The sequence below is a fragment of the Primulina huaijiensis genome, chromosome 11, assembly GCF_012295235.1.
Source record: "Primulina huaijiensis isolate GDHJ02 chromosome 11, ASM1229523v2, whole genome shotgun sequence".
NCBI lineage: Eukaryota > Viridiplantae > Streptophyta > Magnoliopsida > Lamiales > Gesneriaceae > Primulina > Primulina huaijiensis.
The window spans coordinates 21,737,043-21,752,416 of NC_133316.1; the positions used below are offsets into that span (position 1 = coordinate 21,737,043).

At 33.7% G+C, this 15,374-nt stretch overlaps 2 protein-coding genes across 3 annotated transcripts; both read right to left on the bottom strand.

The window, feature by feature from the left end:
* Positions 1–923: 923 nt before the first annotated feature.
* LOC140988697 (uncharacterized) lies at positions 924–2,971 on the bottom strand. Its single transcript, XM_073457745.1, has one exon. It carries the CDS (start codon positions 2,396–2,398, stop codon positions 989–991), a length of 1,410 nt encoding a protein of 469 aa, XP_073313846.1. The 5' UTR covers positions 2,399–2,971; the 3' UTR covers positions 924–988.
* Positions 2,972–3,220: 249 nt separating this feature from the next.
* Positions 3,221–13,702, bottom strand: LOC140987947 (serine/threonine-protein phosphatase 5-like). Of its 2 annotated transcripts, none has more exons than XM_073456743.1 (12): positions 13,363–13,702; positions 13,079–13,248; positions 12,876–12,969; positions 12,076–12,226; positions 7,971–8,076; positions 7,670–7,787; positions 6,918–7,065; positions 6,487–6,735; positions 4,955–5,080; positions 4,754–4,854; positions 3,809–3,883; positions 3,221–3,584 (listed from the first exon to the last, which is right to left on the bottom strand). In XM_073456743.1, the coding sequence occupies exons 2-12, from the start codon at positions 13,195–13,197 to the stop codon at positions 3,525–3,527; spliced, it is 1,347 nt and encodes a 448-aa protein (XP_073312844.1). In that variant the 5' UTR covers positions 13,198–13,248; positions 13,363–13,702; the 3' UTR covers positions 3,221–3,524. The 2 variants fall into 2 exon arrangements, with proteins under 2 accessions (XP_073312844.1, XP_073312843.1); XM_073456742.1 differs by having other exon boundaries at positions 12,898–12,969; positions 13,363–13,701.
* Positions 13,703–15,374: the final 1,672 nt, after the last annotated feature.

The following is a 15,374-nucleotide window of genomic DNA, read 5'->3' on the forward strand; positions in this document are numbered from 1 at the left end:
CTCACTGATCAAATAATTTCATCGAACACAGTAATTTTAATTATTAATAATAATTTAAACACAAATATTAATTATTAGGATGACCACCCTATGCCCTCACCTATGTTCTATTAAATTACAATCATAGTAATAATGCACCATGAATTGGTTAATATAACTTAGTAAATTTAATAAGTGAGTAATATTAAATAACAATTTTGTTATTTTGAAATGTGAAAAATAGTTTTTATATATATAAATTCATCATATATAATGATAAATTAATTAATACGTAGAAAAGAGAAAAAATTGTTTTTTATGTATGTAATGTAAAGCGAGTTATATATCCATACATGGTACAAGGTTTTCTACCTCCGCAATGAGAGGTATAAGTAGCAAAATCACAATTAAAAAATAATTTCAGAAAAATATTGAAAAAATGCAATCACATAATAATTTATAATAATTTTACGTTAAAAAAATATTTTTAGAAATAATCTTTAACATATTTCAATATCTATAACATATATGATGCTTCTTAGTTCATATTTTAAAATCAACTTATTATAAAATTGACGTATTTATATGTAAAATAAAAGATAAGATAAGATATAAATATTAAATATTCATTATCAATAATAAAAAAATACACTCATTTTAGTAACAAATTTTAGTAGCAAAAAACCCATAAAAAACTATTGATTTAATTTGCTAAATTAAATGAACAAGGGTATATTAGAAAATTCACATTAATATTCAAAGCCATTTAAGATATACATTAAATTACAAAAGAACCCATAAAAAACTATTGATTTAATTTGCTAAAATAAATGAACAAATGTGTATTAGAAAATTCATAATTAGAAGTGATATATTTATATGTATGTTAGATTTGGGTTTGCTCGAATATTTATGACCTACCAATATCATATGCTGAAGCAGTATCAGAGAAACATAAGACTATTAAAATAGCAACATTTGATAAGCAAGAAACTACTTTAGCAAACCATTAAGCAGAAAACAATATGGCATTCAATGCAAGAAAAATCAAAGCAACATTTAACCAAAATGATATTATATTATCCCTTGGAGCTTCAGAATTCTTCAATGGCTGGATCGATGATCCAGATTTATTATTCCCACAAACATCAACTCCAACATGATCATCATATGCTGCTGCAGATGGACTCAAACACAGCCCAGGATTGCCACTGAGGTCCAGATTTCTTCCAAGCCTTTTTAAGAAACTTGAGTTAAAAGGCACAACGCCGTTCAGAAAGTTTCTGCTCAAATTCAAGTGATATATGAGTGATAGATTGCCAAAACTCGCTGGAATTTCACCTGATAAACGGTTGTTCTGCAATGAAAGTGTGCTTAGATTTGTTAGTTCTGAATACTTCTCTGGTATTGTTCCCGAGTACCCACAATTTCCAAGCCTAAGTTCTTGAAGTTTATTGAGCTGACTGAGTTCCCATGGCAGAGTTATAAACATTGGATTATCTTCCATTAATAAATACTGCAAATTCTGCAACCCTTTCAATCCTTCTGGGAGTCCCCCGCTCAATTTGTTGCTGCTCAAGTCCAAGAAAACCAAAGAATTCAGCTGTTGAAAGCTTTCTGGAATGCTTCCGGTCAAAGAATTGTAGCTCAAATCAAGCTTTTGAAGATCACTGAGCTGTCCTAGTTTAGAAGGGATTGGTCCCGTGAACTTGTTGTAGCTTAAATCAAGGCCCATAAGGTTTCTAAAATTGCCCATTTCAAAGGGGATTGTTCCAGTGATAAAGTTGTAACTAAAATCCAGGTGCAAAAGTGAACTCAAACTGAAAATTTCAACTGGAACTGGCCCTGTGAGCCTGTTTTGTGACAATGTGAGGATTTGAAGTGATTTCAAAGAGGAAAGTTGAGGTGGGATTGAGCCAATAAGTCTAGAATTTGATCTCAAACTCAGCTGTTGAATTGGAGAACTGATATGCGATTCGTTTACTGAGAGTGAAATAATCGTTGGGGTATGAGTGAAACACTGAAAAATGAAAATGGATTCAAGATATGAGAGATGAAAGATTTCTGAAGGAAATGTGGCTGTTTTCTTGCACGTTGGATTTGGGGAGGTGCCAAAATCAAGTCTGATTACATGGAAAAGATCGTCACTTCCTGTAAATTTGCATTCAATTCCGGGCCAGGATGAACCCGCTTGACAGGGGTCAGGGTATGAAACTCTCCAATTTTCATCAGATGACAGAGTTTCCATTATCTTGAACAAGGTTTCAAGTTCAAGTGGATCCATATTAGGAGGGGGATTCTTGTTTGACTGGCTGTTTCTAGGAACTTGAATAGTGGAGAAGACAGGAGATAATAAAAGAAAAAGTAGTATTAGGAGAAGAGTTTGAAGGGAACATGAACGTGCAAGTGGACAGAGCATCTTCTTTATTTTGAGTTGAATTTTGTGAATAAAATTTGTTGTTTGAGAAAAAATGGTGGTTTCACCACGGTGGGAAGCCTCATCGGATTCAAACGCAAGAAAGAGGGAGAGAAGTAAATGAATATGTGCAAAGATTTGATTGACGTGACGGGTGGGGTATGATTTTGGGTGAGAAAAATGAAGCAAATGTAGGGTCAAGAATCTAATTTCATTATCACGAGTGAAAACAGGCTGGGAGATGGCAATTCAAATCTTCCCATATTTTACAGTCACTGGTTTGTGATAAGTTAATGGCCAATGGGTGAGTACAACACTTGATATGATGAATTTTCAAAGATTCAATACGAAATACACAAGAATTGCGTCATAAACCGAGGCGTGCTTCATTTGATCAGACTTGATGATTGAATGGCAATATGAAAGGAAAAGAGGGAAATGACTTGATGACAGAAAAGGAAAAGGGCAACAGTGCAAGTAAACGTTGCCACAACATTGATCTTTCATGGGAGAAGGCTACACAGTTCATGTCTTTGGGGGTATAGATGTTTTCACGCTCGGATGGAATGTGTCCCTTTCATTCCATATTCGTACAACAGGAAATTTTGTGATATTTGAATCTACTCTACAAGTTGATAAACATTGATCTCTAGATTTCTAATAAAACTTTAATTTTTACTAGATTCTAATTGGGCACTACAAGTTTTGGATTACTCAAACTCGAGCTCGACCATCTCAAGAATTAATATAATTCTATTGTGAACTGTGAAAGAAAAAATGATGAAAACTTGAATATTTTTGAAAAATATAACCCAAGCTTAATCCTTAAAACGCAACACAAAAGGAAAAATTTATTATTGACATCCACAGCAAATTCAAATCACAATGAGCATAATTAAAAAGAACATGAATATAAATGATGGCGACCGCTGTGTTGCCTGCCTGCTTAGCCTATAACTTCCAAATCCACATTGTGGCATGTCAGAAAAGAGTCGTCTGTATAGGAACATACACATGTTTTCCTTGACGTAAACGAATTCTTTCAGCCTTTCTGCTGCTATTTTTCACTTGTTAGGTAACAAGCGTGCGGGATAGGATATATAAAGCAGCGCAAGGTAGGGATCATGGTTTATGAGAACATTCGCAGGAAATTGTTTGCATATGCCATTGGCTTGACGTCTGGGTGCGGCTGCAAATTGATCAAAAGATTTCACTGTCAAAATTTGTGCTCTAACCATAATAGTGTAAATTCATGCTAAAATGGAACATGGTGGTTATTTTCACAGGCTTGGATTCAAACAGCCATCCAGGTTAAATTTAGAAGGTGCACCAAAAAAAGGATGGTGGTGACAATTTTCATTTTTAAATTGTCGTATGTGTTTAGGGGCATTGTGCAGGAGGGAAGCTACTAACCACAGCTGAAAAGGAGACGACATTTGGTTTCAGATCAGGAACTTCAAAACGAATAAAGGCACCCTTGTTTCCCATCTGCAACCAGAAGATAAAATATTAATCTTTGAGCAAAGTTGCAGTTTTAAAACAAATGAGCACCAGATGAACCTAAACATACAGATTGAGTTAAGAACACAAAGTCATCCACTTGACATTTTGCAAGAAATGCATGTTAAACCTCGTTCGATGCCCATAAATGAGTTTTTACCATATTCAAAAGGTCCTGAAAACATACGCCAAACAATTCCAAAAGCATGACAAAAAGCTTGTAATCTGTTGATTAGCTTAATGTCAAATGTACAAAGCCTGTCAGTGTGTGGTCAGTTCCTCTACCAAGTTCCTAAATCAAGGAAGTTTTCGACAGGGATTCAACAAGGTCAATGAAGTAGCGAAGAATATTCAAAATGAGCAGTAGACCCTACAGGAAACATAAGAGAATACAAGTGTCGAGAAAACTTCCGAATGGCAATCAAGATTTTAGACTTAGATCACTTTAAATTTCGCACCTCTTCAATTTGTCTGCTAAATATGGGTGGGAGTTTTGATGGGATGCAATGGAAGAGTTTGTTCCTCAAATCAACTAATTCGTAGGAAATCTCTCGCACTTAAAGTAAACCACCAGGAATCCAAGGTATGGTGAAGCTTAACCGGCCAATCTTCTAGGACTGCTCACCATTTCACCATCTAAAGTGACTAAACAGCATTTTGTGGCAGGCTTATGAAGGCTCAAGACAGGATTTGGCTATCAGATAAAGACAGAAACAAACTATCCAAACATTCAAAAGCAAGATATAATTACACAAACCAGTTTGGCATCCACATACATGCTTGCGCCCTGAACGGCCTAGTTGCATAAAAAGGATCGAGACAATCATACGCTGTAAGATGAATTGAGAACAAGATAACCTGATCACAGTAATTTGGAGCAGAGAACACAGTGATAAGTTTTCCATCATGCTCGATCTCATAACCTTCATCCTTAACTTCATGTGACCGCACTATTAAATCTGTAAATCATTAACAAGTTGAGCTGAAGATGTTTTGTTTGTGAAAATATAAAGTGCACAGCCAATGCGGTGAATTTGAATTAAATTCATAGAAAACAACCTAGGTTGTTGTCCTGCAAAAATCTTTTTGTTACATCAGGACCAAATGAAAGACCAACGCCACGCTTGCTGGGTCCCCTCCCAAGTTGAGGTTGTGGATCACTCCATAACAATTCACACATCAACCCTGAATAACATAGAAAAGAAACAAATGACTTCTGCCATAACACCCTAGATAATGCATAGTTTAACATGCTGCAGTGATTGCTAATTGTCTAAAAAATTCATCTTATGAAAACTGCAGAAGCAATCATCTTTAAGAAGAGTAACAAGATATACCTTCAAGTGAGCAAAAAAGCACAAGAGCTAGAATGTTAGAAGCAACCATTTTTATCGTTTACAGTATCATAAAAGAAAATAAATTCTTATCCAAAATTTAGATGGCAAAGCAGCACCCTGTTTATCGATTACAAAACCATAAAAGGAAACCAATTCTTATCCAAAATTTAGATGGCAAAGCAGCGACATTGAAATAGTTCCTTCAGATGTCATCAACACTGCAACTTTACACAAGTGGGGAATTGGATGCAGTGTTGCAGCAACTTCATAACATAGGATATATTTATCAAGAAAGGAACAGCGGGTACAATCAGGCTTCAACAACCACAGCACAATATAAAAAAAGAAAAAAAAACATAGGATGTATAACAAATTATTATACTGAAAATTATGTGGTAAAAAATATCAGCTTTCATAGAAGGGCCAGAAGTGGCCGTGAATGATACAACCTTTCTACAGCATTTAATCGGGTTACCAGATAAAGCCAAACATTGAAATTCAGAAAATATATTTTTTGATTTCACGTAAAATGAATGTTTAAAAAAACCATCCATGACCAGATAAACCCAAATTTCAAAATTTAGAAACTATATTTTCGGGTAAAATGAAGCTTCAAAAAAACAACATATGACATCTCTAAATAAAGATTTCCTAAAGCAAACAGGAGTTACAATACCTCTAACTGAGTAAAGAACGTTTATAGATCGTTCACAAATGAACAGAACTCTTCAATCGGTACAATCTCCTCACTCACTTCAGTAAATACCTCTTATCCACTCCCAGTCCTGATTTTGGTCCCTTATTATTGACTTAAGTGTCTAATATCCTAGAATCCTACTTGAAGTCTTCCTAAAGAAAAGAGGAAGGAATGGAGAACAATCATCAAGAATTTTGAGAGTATTGACTCAGAAAAATAAGCCACAGTCAAAAGATATTTCATGAAACACGAGCATATAACGAACACCTCCAAACCCGTTAACAGGTAAAGTGGTAAATCCGTGCTAAGGTAAACATTAATACTAGAGTTCATATAAGTAAGCTTCAGATAAAAGAGGTCAATTTTTTCAAGAGTGTCGTTGGGTAAACATATTTCAATGGAAATTGGTAAAAAAAATTAACATCATCGAAGTTTTTTCTTTAAATTTTTTACGGGAGAAAAAACTTTATAAGGCTACATGCTACAAGCCTACAACAACCAGAAGAGTCAAATGAATGACAATAAGAAATAATTATACCACCGCATTTTTTGCTTACCTTCCTCAGGAGGCTCACAAAATCGATCAATTGCTCTGATTTCAGAGAGCTTAACACCATCGACGCTGAAAAGTCCTCCGTGGACCACAAAAATTTTCTTGTTTATGACATGAGCCAGAGGTAAACAACAAAACACTTCAGCAAATAGTTCCACAAACTTATCACTCAATTTTGACTTGACCTCGCCCTCAAAACCATATATTTTGTTCATGCTCTTGCTTTCATGGTTCCCTCGAGAAAGGTACATAGCTGAAACCATTGCGGAAAAAATACTATTAGATCCAATCCTACGTGCTGTAATTCTTTGAGAATATATCAATTTTAAGAAAATAAATAAATAATACTCCAGTTGGTTCAGTCTGTTTATAACCCTAACAACGACTTAGGTATAGTGCAACAAAATTCAAAATTCAAGAACAAAGGGAGGATACCTGATGGCGACATGCATTTGAAGGCAAAGAGTGTGAGTATCACTTCAACAGAGAATGAACCCCTATCTACAAAGTCTCCATTGAACAGATACGGATTATCCTCTGATGGAAGCCCATTGAGCTCAAATACATTCATCAAATCATAAAACTGCAATCACCGAATATGAGCCACCAATACATATATACACACACACACATATAGAACATGTTTTTAAAAGAAAAATACCAATTATCTAGTTGCAGCATGTCAAACTGAAAGAGATATGTCAACTGAAATCCAAACCACATAGCAACCAACACAAACAATAATTGATACAAAACAAGAAAAAAACTTAAACTGATTCCAAAACATTTTCAAAGTTGAGCCCATCATTTGAAGGCTAGATGCATGAGCCAAATGCATATTATGCATAATAGATTTTCACATGCAAAACACACTTTTGGTAATACACCTTCCATACACTAAAGAGAATTGGAAAGTTCTCGCAATAAATCCACTATACCCAGCAATGTGCTACAAGCTTCTTAACATACTTAAGCATACAAATTGTTTTGACCAAAATATACCAAGAGAGGTTGATACCACCAAGTTAAAGAGTGCATGTCCTCAGGAAATAAAGTTTACACGTACCAAGGAAACAATTGTCGAACAAACATTTAAAAATTATTATGTCAAGTGAGGCTCACGAAATAAGGTAAAGCTAACAATAACAAGAATGTTCCAAGAAAATTAATGACGGAAGAGGAATCACCTGGCCATGTACATCACCACACACAGTGAAATGTTTCCCATCAGGAACATTGATATCAACAAGAGATGGCAATGCCCGAAGCATTTCTCTTAACTGCAGCACAATCTGGTAGGCATATCTGTAATGTAATGAAAACTAACCATCATATCTAAATACTAATATCGTCCATAAAATATTATTTTACAAAGCTAGAAATAGAAGACTGAAGACTTGGACCTTCCAAAATATAGAGTTTTTTAAAATTTGATGCAAGACTCACAGCATATAACAGTCAAAGTAGTATGTATGTACCATTGTATACCTTTTGTGTAAGCACTTCTGGTTCTTGAAATCGTCCATCATTTTCTTCACAAAGTCCAAAGTCACAACATCTCCTATTCTAGCGCCAGTATACTGAGGCTCCACGTCTAAGAACAGAAAAGACAATCATTGTTAATTTTCCAGTTTTATGAATCGTAAAAGGAATACAGAGCATGAAGCAGAAAATATTCATAAGACGTTCTAGCAAGTTGGCGTTCTTTGAGAATAATTGCATACAGATAACGTGAAGAAATAAACGGCAATTTAAGCCTGCTGGTAAGCACCTTAAACCCAGATCATAAATGTTATGGATTCGAATCACTTGGAAGGGATTTAAGGAAAGCAAAAAAAGATAATATAAAAATTTCCAACATAGTACCAGGTAAAAGTCATATCAGATTAATTATCAAACAACATTAATTCGAAAGGGAGGAAATGTGTTTAAAAAAATAGATAGGTTGGTATTTAAATAACTTAAGGTTATTTAATCAATTCAAATTATCCAATTTGAGCCCCACCCTTTCAAGAACAAAATTATCAGATAATAAGTATCATAAATATACCAAAGACTATCAAGATCAGACAATTAAATTTCAGCCCAAAAAACTCTCATACGTGGTAGAGTGGTACCATGATCATGAATTTAAATGGGCATTCAGAAGGAGATCGGTTTCAATGATGTTGTTTCGATTCTAGAACCGTGACCCGGACAATTGAATTTAGTTTCTTGTAGGATGAGATGGCAGAGCTAGTCAAAATTGGTTGTGTGTCACGAACGTGTTTGTTCATCAAACGTGACATGACTATTCTTTTTGTTTTTCTCAAAAGTCTCATACAGAAACCAACACCCAGGTATGATTGAGTACATTTTTATTGATGCTTCTCTTGAGAGAGTGAGATATAAACAAATCATATGGATATTCCACAAGGTTCTTGGTCCAATCGTCTAATCTAGGAACAAATTTTGTCTCCCAGCTATTTTCTTTGGTTTCCAGAATCTAACCTTCTCGTTTAATTTCAAAATAGTTCCAAATTCAACTTCGAACTACTTCGTTAAGATTCAAAACCAACAACAATTCTGAATTTTACGCTGACCAGGGTCATCAGATAAGTTTGCACGCCGCCACCCAACATCGCTCAGATATCCAATATAACCCAGGTATCACCGATTCCAAGCCAATTTTTTTAGGACTCGTGTTAGGATCCACTAAGGATACTATTTTAGATTATGTCTGGTTTGACATACCACACAACCCGCCCAATTCACCACGCGATGTAGAAGCTTTGCAAGGAAGACCCGAGATTAGAGAGGAACCAAAAAGTAGTCCGATAAGAATAAATTTTTTAACTTGGCAAGAAAATAAGAGAAAAAATAAACAGCATCAGTCATCAGATAACACATTCTATACCTAAGAAAGTTCAACAAATCAATTTTCAAACATTTCCTTCTGAAACTTAGAACTTTACAGCTGATAAACTGGTGAAATTTTGAAACCTTGCTTGAGAGCACTCAATTACTAGTGGTTTGCCCAACTATTTGATAGCAATTCTCTTCTACTAATCACTCACCAAAGTTAGACCAGCACCATTGAAACAACAGATCCCTAATCTCCGATTACTAAAAGTTCCTTAGGTCAACAAATGCAATTATATTAGGTAGCAACATCAAAGAGATGATAAGATCTAGCTGTGTTATAACTACTTTTCAGATACAGATTCACCTAGAACTTATATTTTATCCACAATTAAAAGGTCAAGTTTTTCAACTAAGAAGATCATAAGTTTTTTTTATATCTACTCATTAAATAATTTTATCTTAAAAGTTCTACCTAAGTCAAATGTTTGACCCTTGGTACCTTTGTTGCGGTGACCATGCCAAAATGTTACCCAGAACACCAATATCATAACCATGGCTCTCGCTGCCACTGATATGGCTGCTATATCCCCCGTATATACTGCCACTACAGCAACTGCCGCTGCTACAGCAGTAGCTTTCAGGAAAACAAAAGATGAGCCTGGCCTATCCCCTATAATGATAAAATAGTAATATGCTAGTACGTGTAAGAGTTACCGACATCCATAGTTACATACTCATTAACAAGACTAAGTATAAGGGTTTCCTGAACTAATTGTATGACACTTGATCACCAAACTATTACAATTTGGTTTTGAAAAAAATACTTCTATTATGGCTTGATACATTTGTTATTTTCTTTATATAATGAAATATCCTTAATGTTTAGTGATTACCCCTTTATTTTTTCGAAATTACAATGAATCAAGAAAATTTTAAATTTCCTAACTTTTTTCCCGTGCCTTTGTCAGCATCCATGATAATAGTCAATAGTCCATTACACTTAATCAATTAACAAAAATATCCGCTAAATGTTAAACTAAAAATTTTCAAAAGAAAGTTATGTGGTGCAATAAACGAAAAAATAATTTGTTAAGAATTACCTACATACATTTTCAATTGATTGAATTTATATTATTTGTAGCAAAAATAATATTAAAATTAACAATTTTCAAAATTATAAAATCAGCTATACATAAATTTTTAAACTAACAGCAAAATTTACAATTTGAATCATTATAAAATTTAATTCATTTGAGACTAAAACTTGTAGAGTAAATTTTACTAATTCTCACTTTAGTCCATGATTAAAACCCAACTTTTAGATAAATGATAATTCTTACTTCTTAGAAAGGAAAGAAAATGTGAAATATAATACGCTTAATAATTGAAGGTTCAACTACCACAAAATAATTAAAGTTTAATCATATATATCAGAGGAAGTCACGAAAACTGGAGAGTATCTCGGTCATTTGTACCAGGTTTTTTATTAAATGGGTGAAAAGGGGTTGCTAAATTTTTAGAAATTGTAGGGTAAACTAGATGTAGAATGCAACTGATTGAATAGATGTGGATAAATTACCCAGTTTCGTGTGTCCAAACACCAGGCACTGTTCTAGAGTCAATAATCCTGGGTTATTATGCCTGCTCCATTTGTAACCATGCAATCTCATGTTTGATTTCAATAAATTAAGAAACAAAAAGTTGCTAGCACGTGGAAGATTAGGAGATCCAATACCTAGACACACCGAATACCATTTAATTTATAGAGACCCTACACATTACCATCAAGTACAAAGAAATTCACGGATAACTAGCTTCTAAGGAGCAGAAAAACTTCTCAAAAGGCATATCTCAAAATATATATTTCTTAATCGATAAATCTGATATTTTGAATTGGAAATTGTAATATTTCCATTGCTAATATCCCTCGAATAGAGAGGGATGAAAGACTAGGAATTAAAAGTCTAAACATTAAAGTTGAGTTTTGATGGGATTCAGAAACAAGCTTTCTCATCTCTGAAGCCCATCTACATCACATTCTCCCAATTCACCGATCGATTTGCAAGTTTAAAATATTATCTACTTTCATTACACATTGCAACAGTTTCTAAGAAAACTCCGATAAACCATTCTTATTGTAACGACCATGAGTCGTAGGCAGACCCAACATGAGTCTCATCTCATACCCATGCACTACTGGTCATGGACCGTAAGTTGGTTCAGCATGAGTTGTAGCCCATGTTTAACGACCATGGGCAGTACGCTGAGCTTCAACCCATACTCATGCACCACTACTGATCATAGTCCGTATATCGTTCTAGAGCCGCAGCCCATGCCCATTCACCGTCACTCGTATAATATCTCACCCTGAAAAGTAATTTCTTTCACCTCTTCCAACACTCGAACCCAAGACCTTCAGGCTTAAGTACCTAAATTCCTAGACTGTGTTGGTGACAAGTAGTGATACATGGGTATGGACTGAGGCTCATGTTGGATCAACCTACGGCCCATGATCATTACACTCATAATGCCAATATAAGAAAATACATCCAAACACCACAACACCACCTAAAACTTTATTCTCAAAAATTCCAGCTATTCAACCGTATTAAGAGGAGAGTCAAACAATTAACAAAGTTTGGGGACAAAAGTGTTGGTGGTAGACCAGATAAGACTGAAAGATTTTAAAATCACACAAAGAAAGAAGGGAGGGAGAATTTCACTTGGCAGTGATAACATTATTGCATACCTATTGTGTGATAATCAATAGAATCAGATACAGAATGTCTTTCAGATTCAGGTACAGAAATTGCATCTTCAAATTTTAGCTTCATAACTGCTTTCTCACATTCCTTCAATTTCTTGGTAGCATCAGGGTCGTTTGGAGAAATCCTTTTGACCTATATTAATATGAAGTAAAGTTTCAACAAGCAGATCATAGCAATTATATTACTACTCTGATCATAGCAGTATCACAACCTAAGCAGCATTCCTCTTTGCGATTACCAACTCATACCTGCCATGTTTATCTCCTAAAGTCGAATCCATACAGTTATCATGTTTTACACGTCAATGTCTCTGCTGCTTGTATAAAGCAACAGGATACATTATCTCTACTAACGTTGAGAGCATCATCAGCGTATTCTAAGATGCTACATCTCTCAAATTGTGTTTGTATTGACAAAATACATGCTACATTTATCTTATCCGTTTCCACGGAACCTTCCTCTGTCCTTACGCAACAAAAAACCTAACACTTGTTATAACGAGAATCACATGTCCATTATATACAGGTTCAATCACATATTAATATATAATGTACAGTTTCCATCAATGGTGTCCAATGTTTAGGTAATGCAAGTGCAAGCATGCAACCCTGGTCATCTAAATAACTCTTTCCTCTGATTTGCAATCTAAAAAAAGGTTTAAAAAAACACAGAACACCTCAACAAAAGCACATGCTTTTAATCATTCGCAAAAAAACCTGGCAGAACGAAACTTTTTTGCTAAACCTAAACAATGCAACTTCAGGAAGTGCGAACAAATTACAAACGCAACAAACAGTCCGCACTTGTTGAAAATCCTTAAGAGCTTCTTTAAACTTTCCCATGGCCAAATATGCTGCACCCCGTCTGTAATACCCCTGTATTTAAAAAAAAAAAAAAAAAAACCAAGCAACACTAACAAATATATTTGAAAATAATACACGTACCGATTTCAAAGAAGAAAACCAAAAGAACCCAAAAACTTACCTTGGAATATCTGGAGTCGACTTCAATAGCTGTTGTAGCGTCCTGTATGGCACTTCCATATTCTTCCAATTTGGTGTGCGCAAACGCACGGTTAGCCCAGTATACCGCATTATCGCCATCCACTTCTATTGCTTGAGTATATAAATCAATAGCCTGAGAATACTTGCGGGCTGGAAAATAAAAACAAAGTAAAACAGCTGACACCCAAAATCAACTGTAATAATAAAACTTGCACCAAGACATTATTAGATCCTAGAATATGGGTAGATGATTGGCCAGATTACCTTTGAACGCTTCGTTGGCTAGGGCTTTGAGTTCTTCAGCTCGCGAATCGTTGCTGGAATCTTCCGTTGCCGTGCTAGGGGGCATAGTACACGAGGTAATACACTGCAATTGTCGGTTTTTTTAAAAAAAATTGGGTTTTTTAATGGAATTTATTGCGGCAAGAATTGTTGTGTCTCTGCGTGTAAAAGACAGGGAAGAAGAAATGAAGAACGTCTTGATTAATCCCGCGACAAGAATAATGCAAACCCTAGTTATTACCAAATTAGTCCCCCAATTGAAAGTTCACGATATCTGTCTATGAGGATCGGTATCTGCTTCAAATTCAATTGGTGTTTTCTTAAAAATAATAATAATAATAATAATTAGTGTGAGATGATGAGAGATGATGATATATATTTGAGGAGTTGGATATGAGACAGTGAGACGAGTTATTGCGAATCAAATTTAGAGTCAAATATAATATTTCTTGCATACAAAAATTATATTTTAATAAATCCGATTAAATAGAAATTTGTCTAACAAAATTGATTTGTAAAACTATCTCGTTGGAGTTTTTATGCAAAACAATTTTTTTAAGAGTCGAGTTAGAAAAGAGATATGTATCACAAAATTAATATATGAGACGATCTCATACAAATTTTTGTGTCGATTATAATAATAAAGATAATATTTTACTTTCAAACTATTGAGATCAATTCGATTACTTCATAATTAAAAATATTTAAAGATTGTGAGTAAATTTTTTTAATTCAAATTAACGGAATTTCTATCTGATTATGATTAGGGATGATAACGGAACGAGTTCGACTAAACTTGAGACCCGTCCCGTCTCACATTAAACCTATCTTGCCTCGTCTCGTGAACCCGACGGTCTAATTCAGGTTGAATTCGCTGAAATAAATTTTTTAAATACAAATAAAAAAATTAAAATTTAATTAATCATTAAAATGATTTTCCAACTTTATATTAATAATATCTAAGAATTTTTTTACCACAAATTAAAACCTATCAATTTTTATTCAATTAATAATTAATAATAAAATATTAAATAACATGTGTAAATTATATATTTTCATATTATGGACACGAGTCTGGTTAAATCTCGGATTCGTTCGGACCCGATTGGGATCCATTTAATCGAGTCTAAACTCGTCTTGCTTGTTAGGGTGAGTTTACCCAATCAATTGTTATCCTTAATTATGATCTATCAAAGTGAAATTTTAACCATGACCTCTTAAATCTTGAGTGTCACCCACCCTTATCGGTGGATTGCGATTGTGAGCAAACCAAATAAAATATTGTAATTTTTAATAATTTAATATGTATATATCAAAGTGATAGCAAATTATCGCACAAATTGAAGCAACAAATTAATTTCATCCCTAACCATACTTGTCCGTCTAAACAATTTAAATATTTTCGAAAATAATGGTAAATAGTTAAATCTGATCAATTTCATTTTTTTTTTCTAATATGTCTTTTGTATGTCTACGATATCATACTTTTAATGTTTTTTTAATTTTAAAAACAAATAAATAATCTTATCTGGTTTTTTTTTTAAAAAAAAAACAAATTATCAGTACTTTGAATATCCATTTCTAAAAATAGTATGTTATTTCTCTTAAAAAAATTAATATGTTGTTATGTTAACTTAATTTAAAATATCAAAATAAGCAACATATGTTCTGATATTAATTATAACCCAATAAATTCTTGCACTATATGGTACATGTGAAATATCAATTAAAATTTGGGCTTTACAAAAGTAATTAATTCTAAAGATTACATTGAAAAAAGCATCATGTGTTTTGATGCAATGTTCCAATATTTCTAAAAACATGATGCAACGTTCCAATATATTTATTTGTCATTTTGTAATACTCAAAATTGAACTTATTTAATTCTCTGACAAAAAAATAATTTTTACTTCAAAAAATATATACTTATGAAAAATATTAAATATATAATTCGGATATAATGATCTGATCTATAAAAGTATTTCGAAAATCGA

Bases quoted from the DNA above. Each gene is read 5' to 3' on its own strand.
- LOC140988697 (XM_073457745.1), bottom strand. From the start codon at position 2,398: ATGCTCTGTCCACTTGCACGTTCATGTTCCCTTCAAACTCTTCTCCTA.
- LOC140987947 (XM_073456742.1), bottom strand. From the start codon at position 13,447: ATGCCCCCTAGCACGGCAACGGAAGATTCCAGCAACGATTCGCGAGCT. The intron at 12,227-12,897 runs GTGCGGACTGTT...ATATTAATATAG, and splicing joins CTCTTAAGGATTTTCAACAA to GTCAAAAGGATTTCTCCAAA. The intron at 8,077-12,075 runs GTATGCAATAAT...TTCTGTTCTTAG, and splicing joins TATTGATTATCACACAATAG to ACGTGGAGCCTCAGTATACT.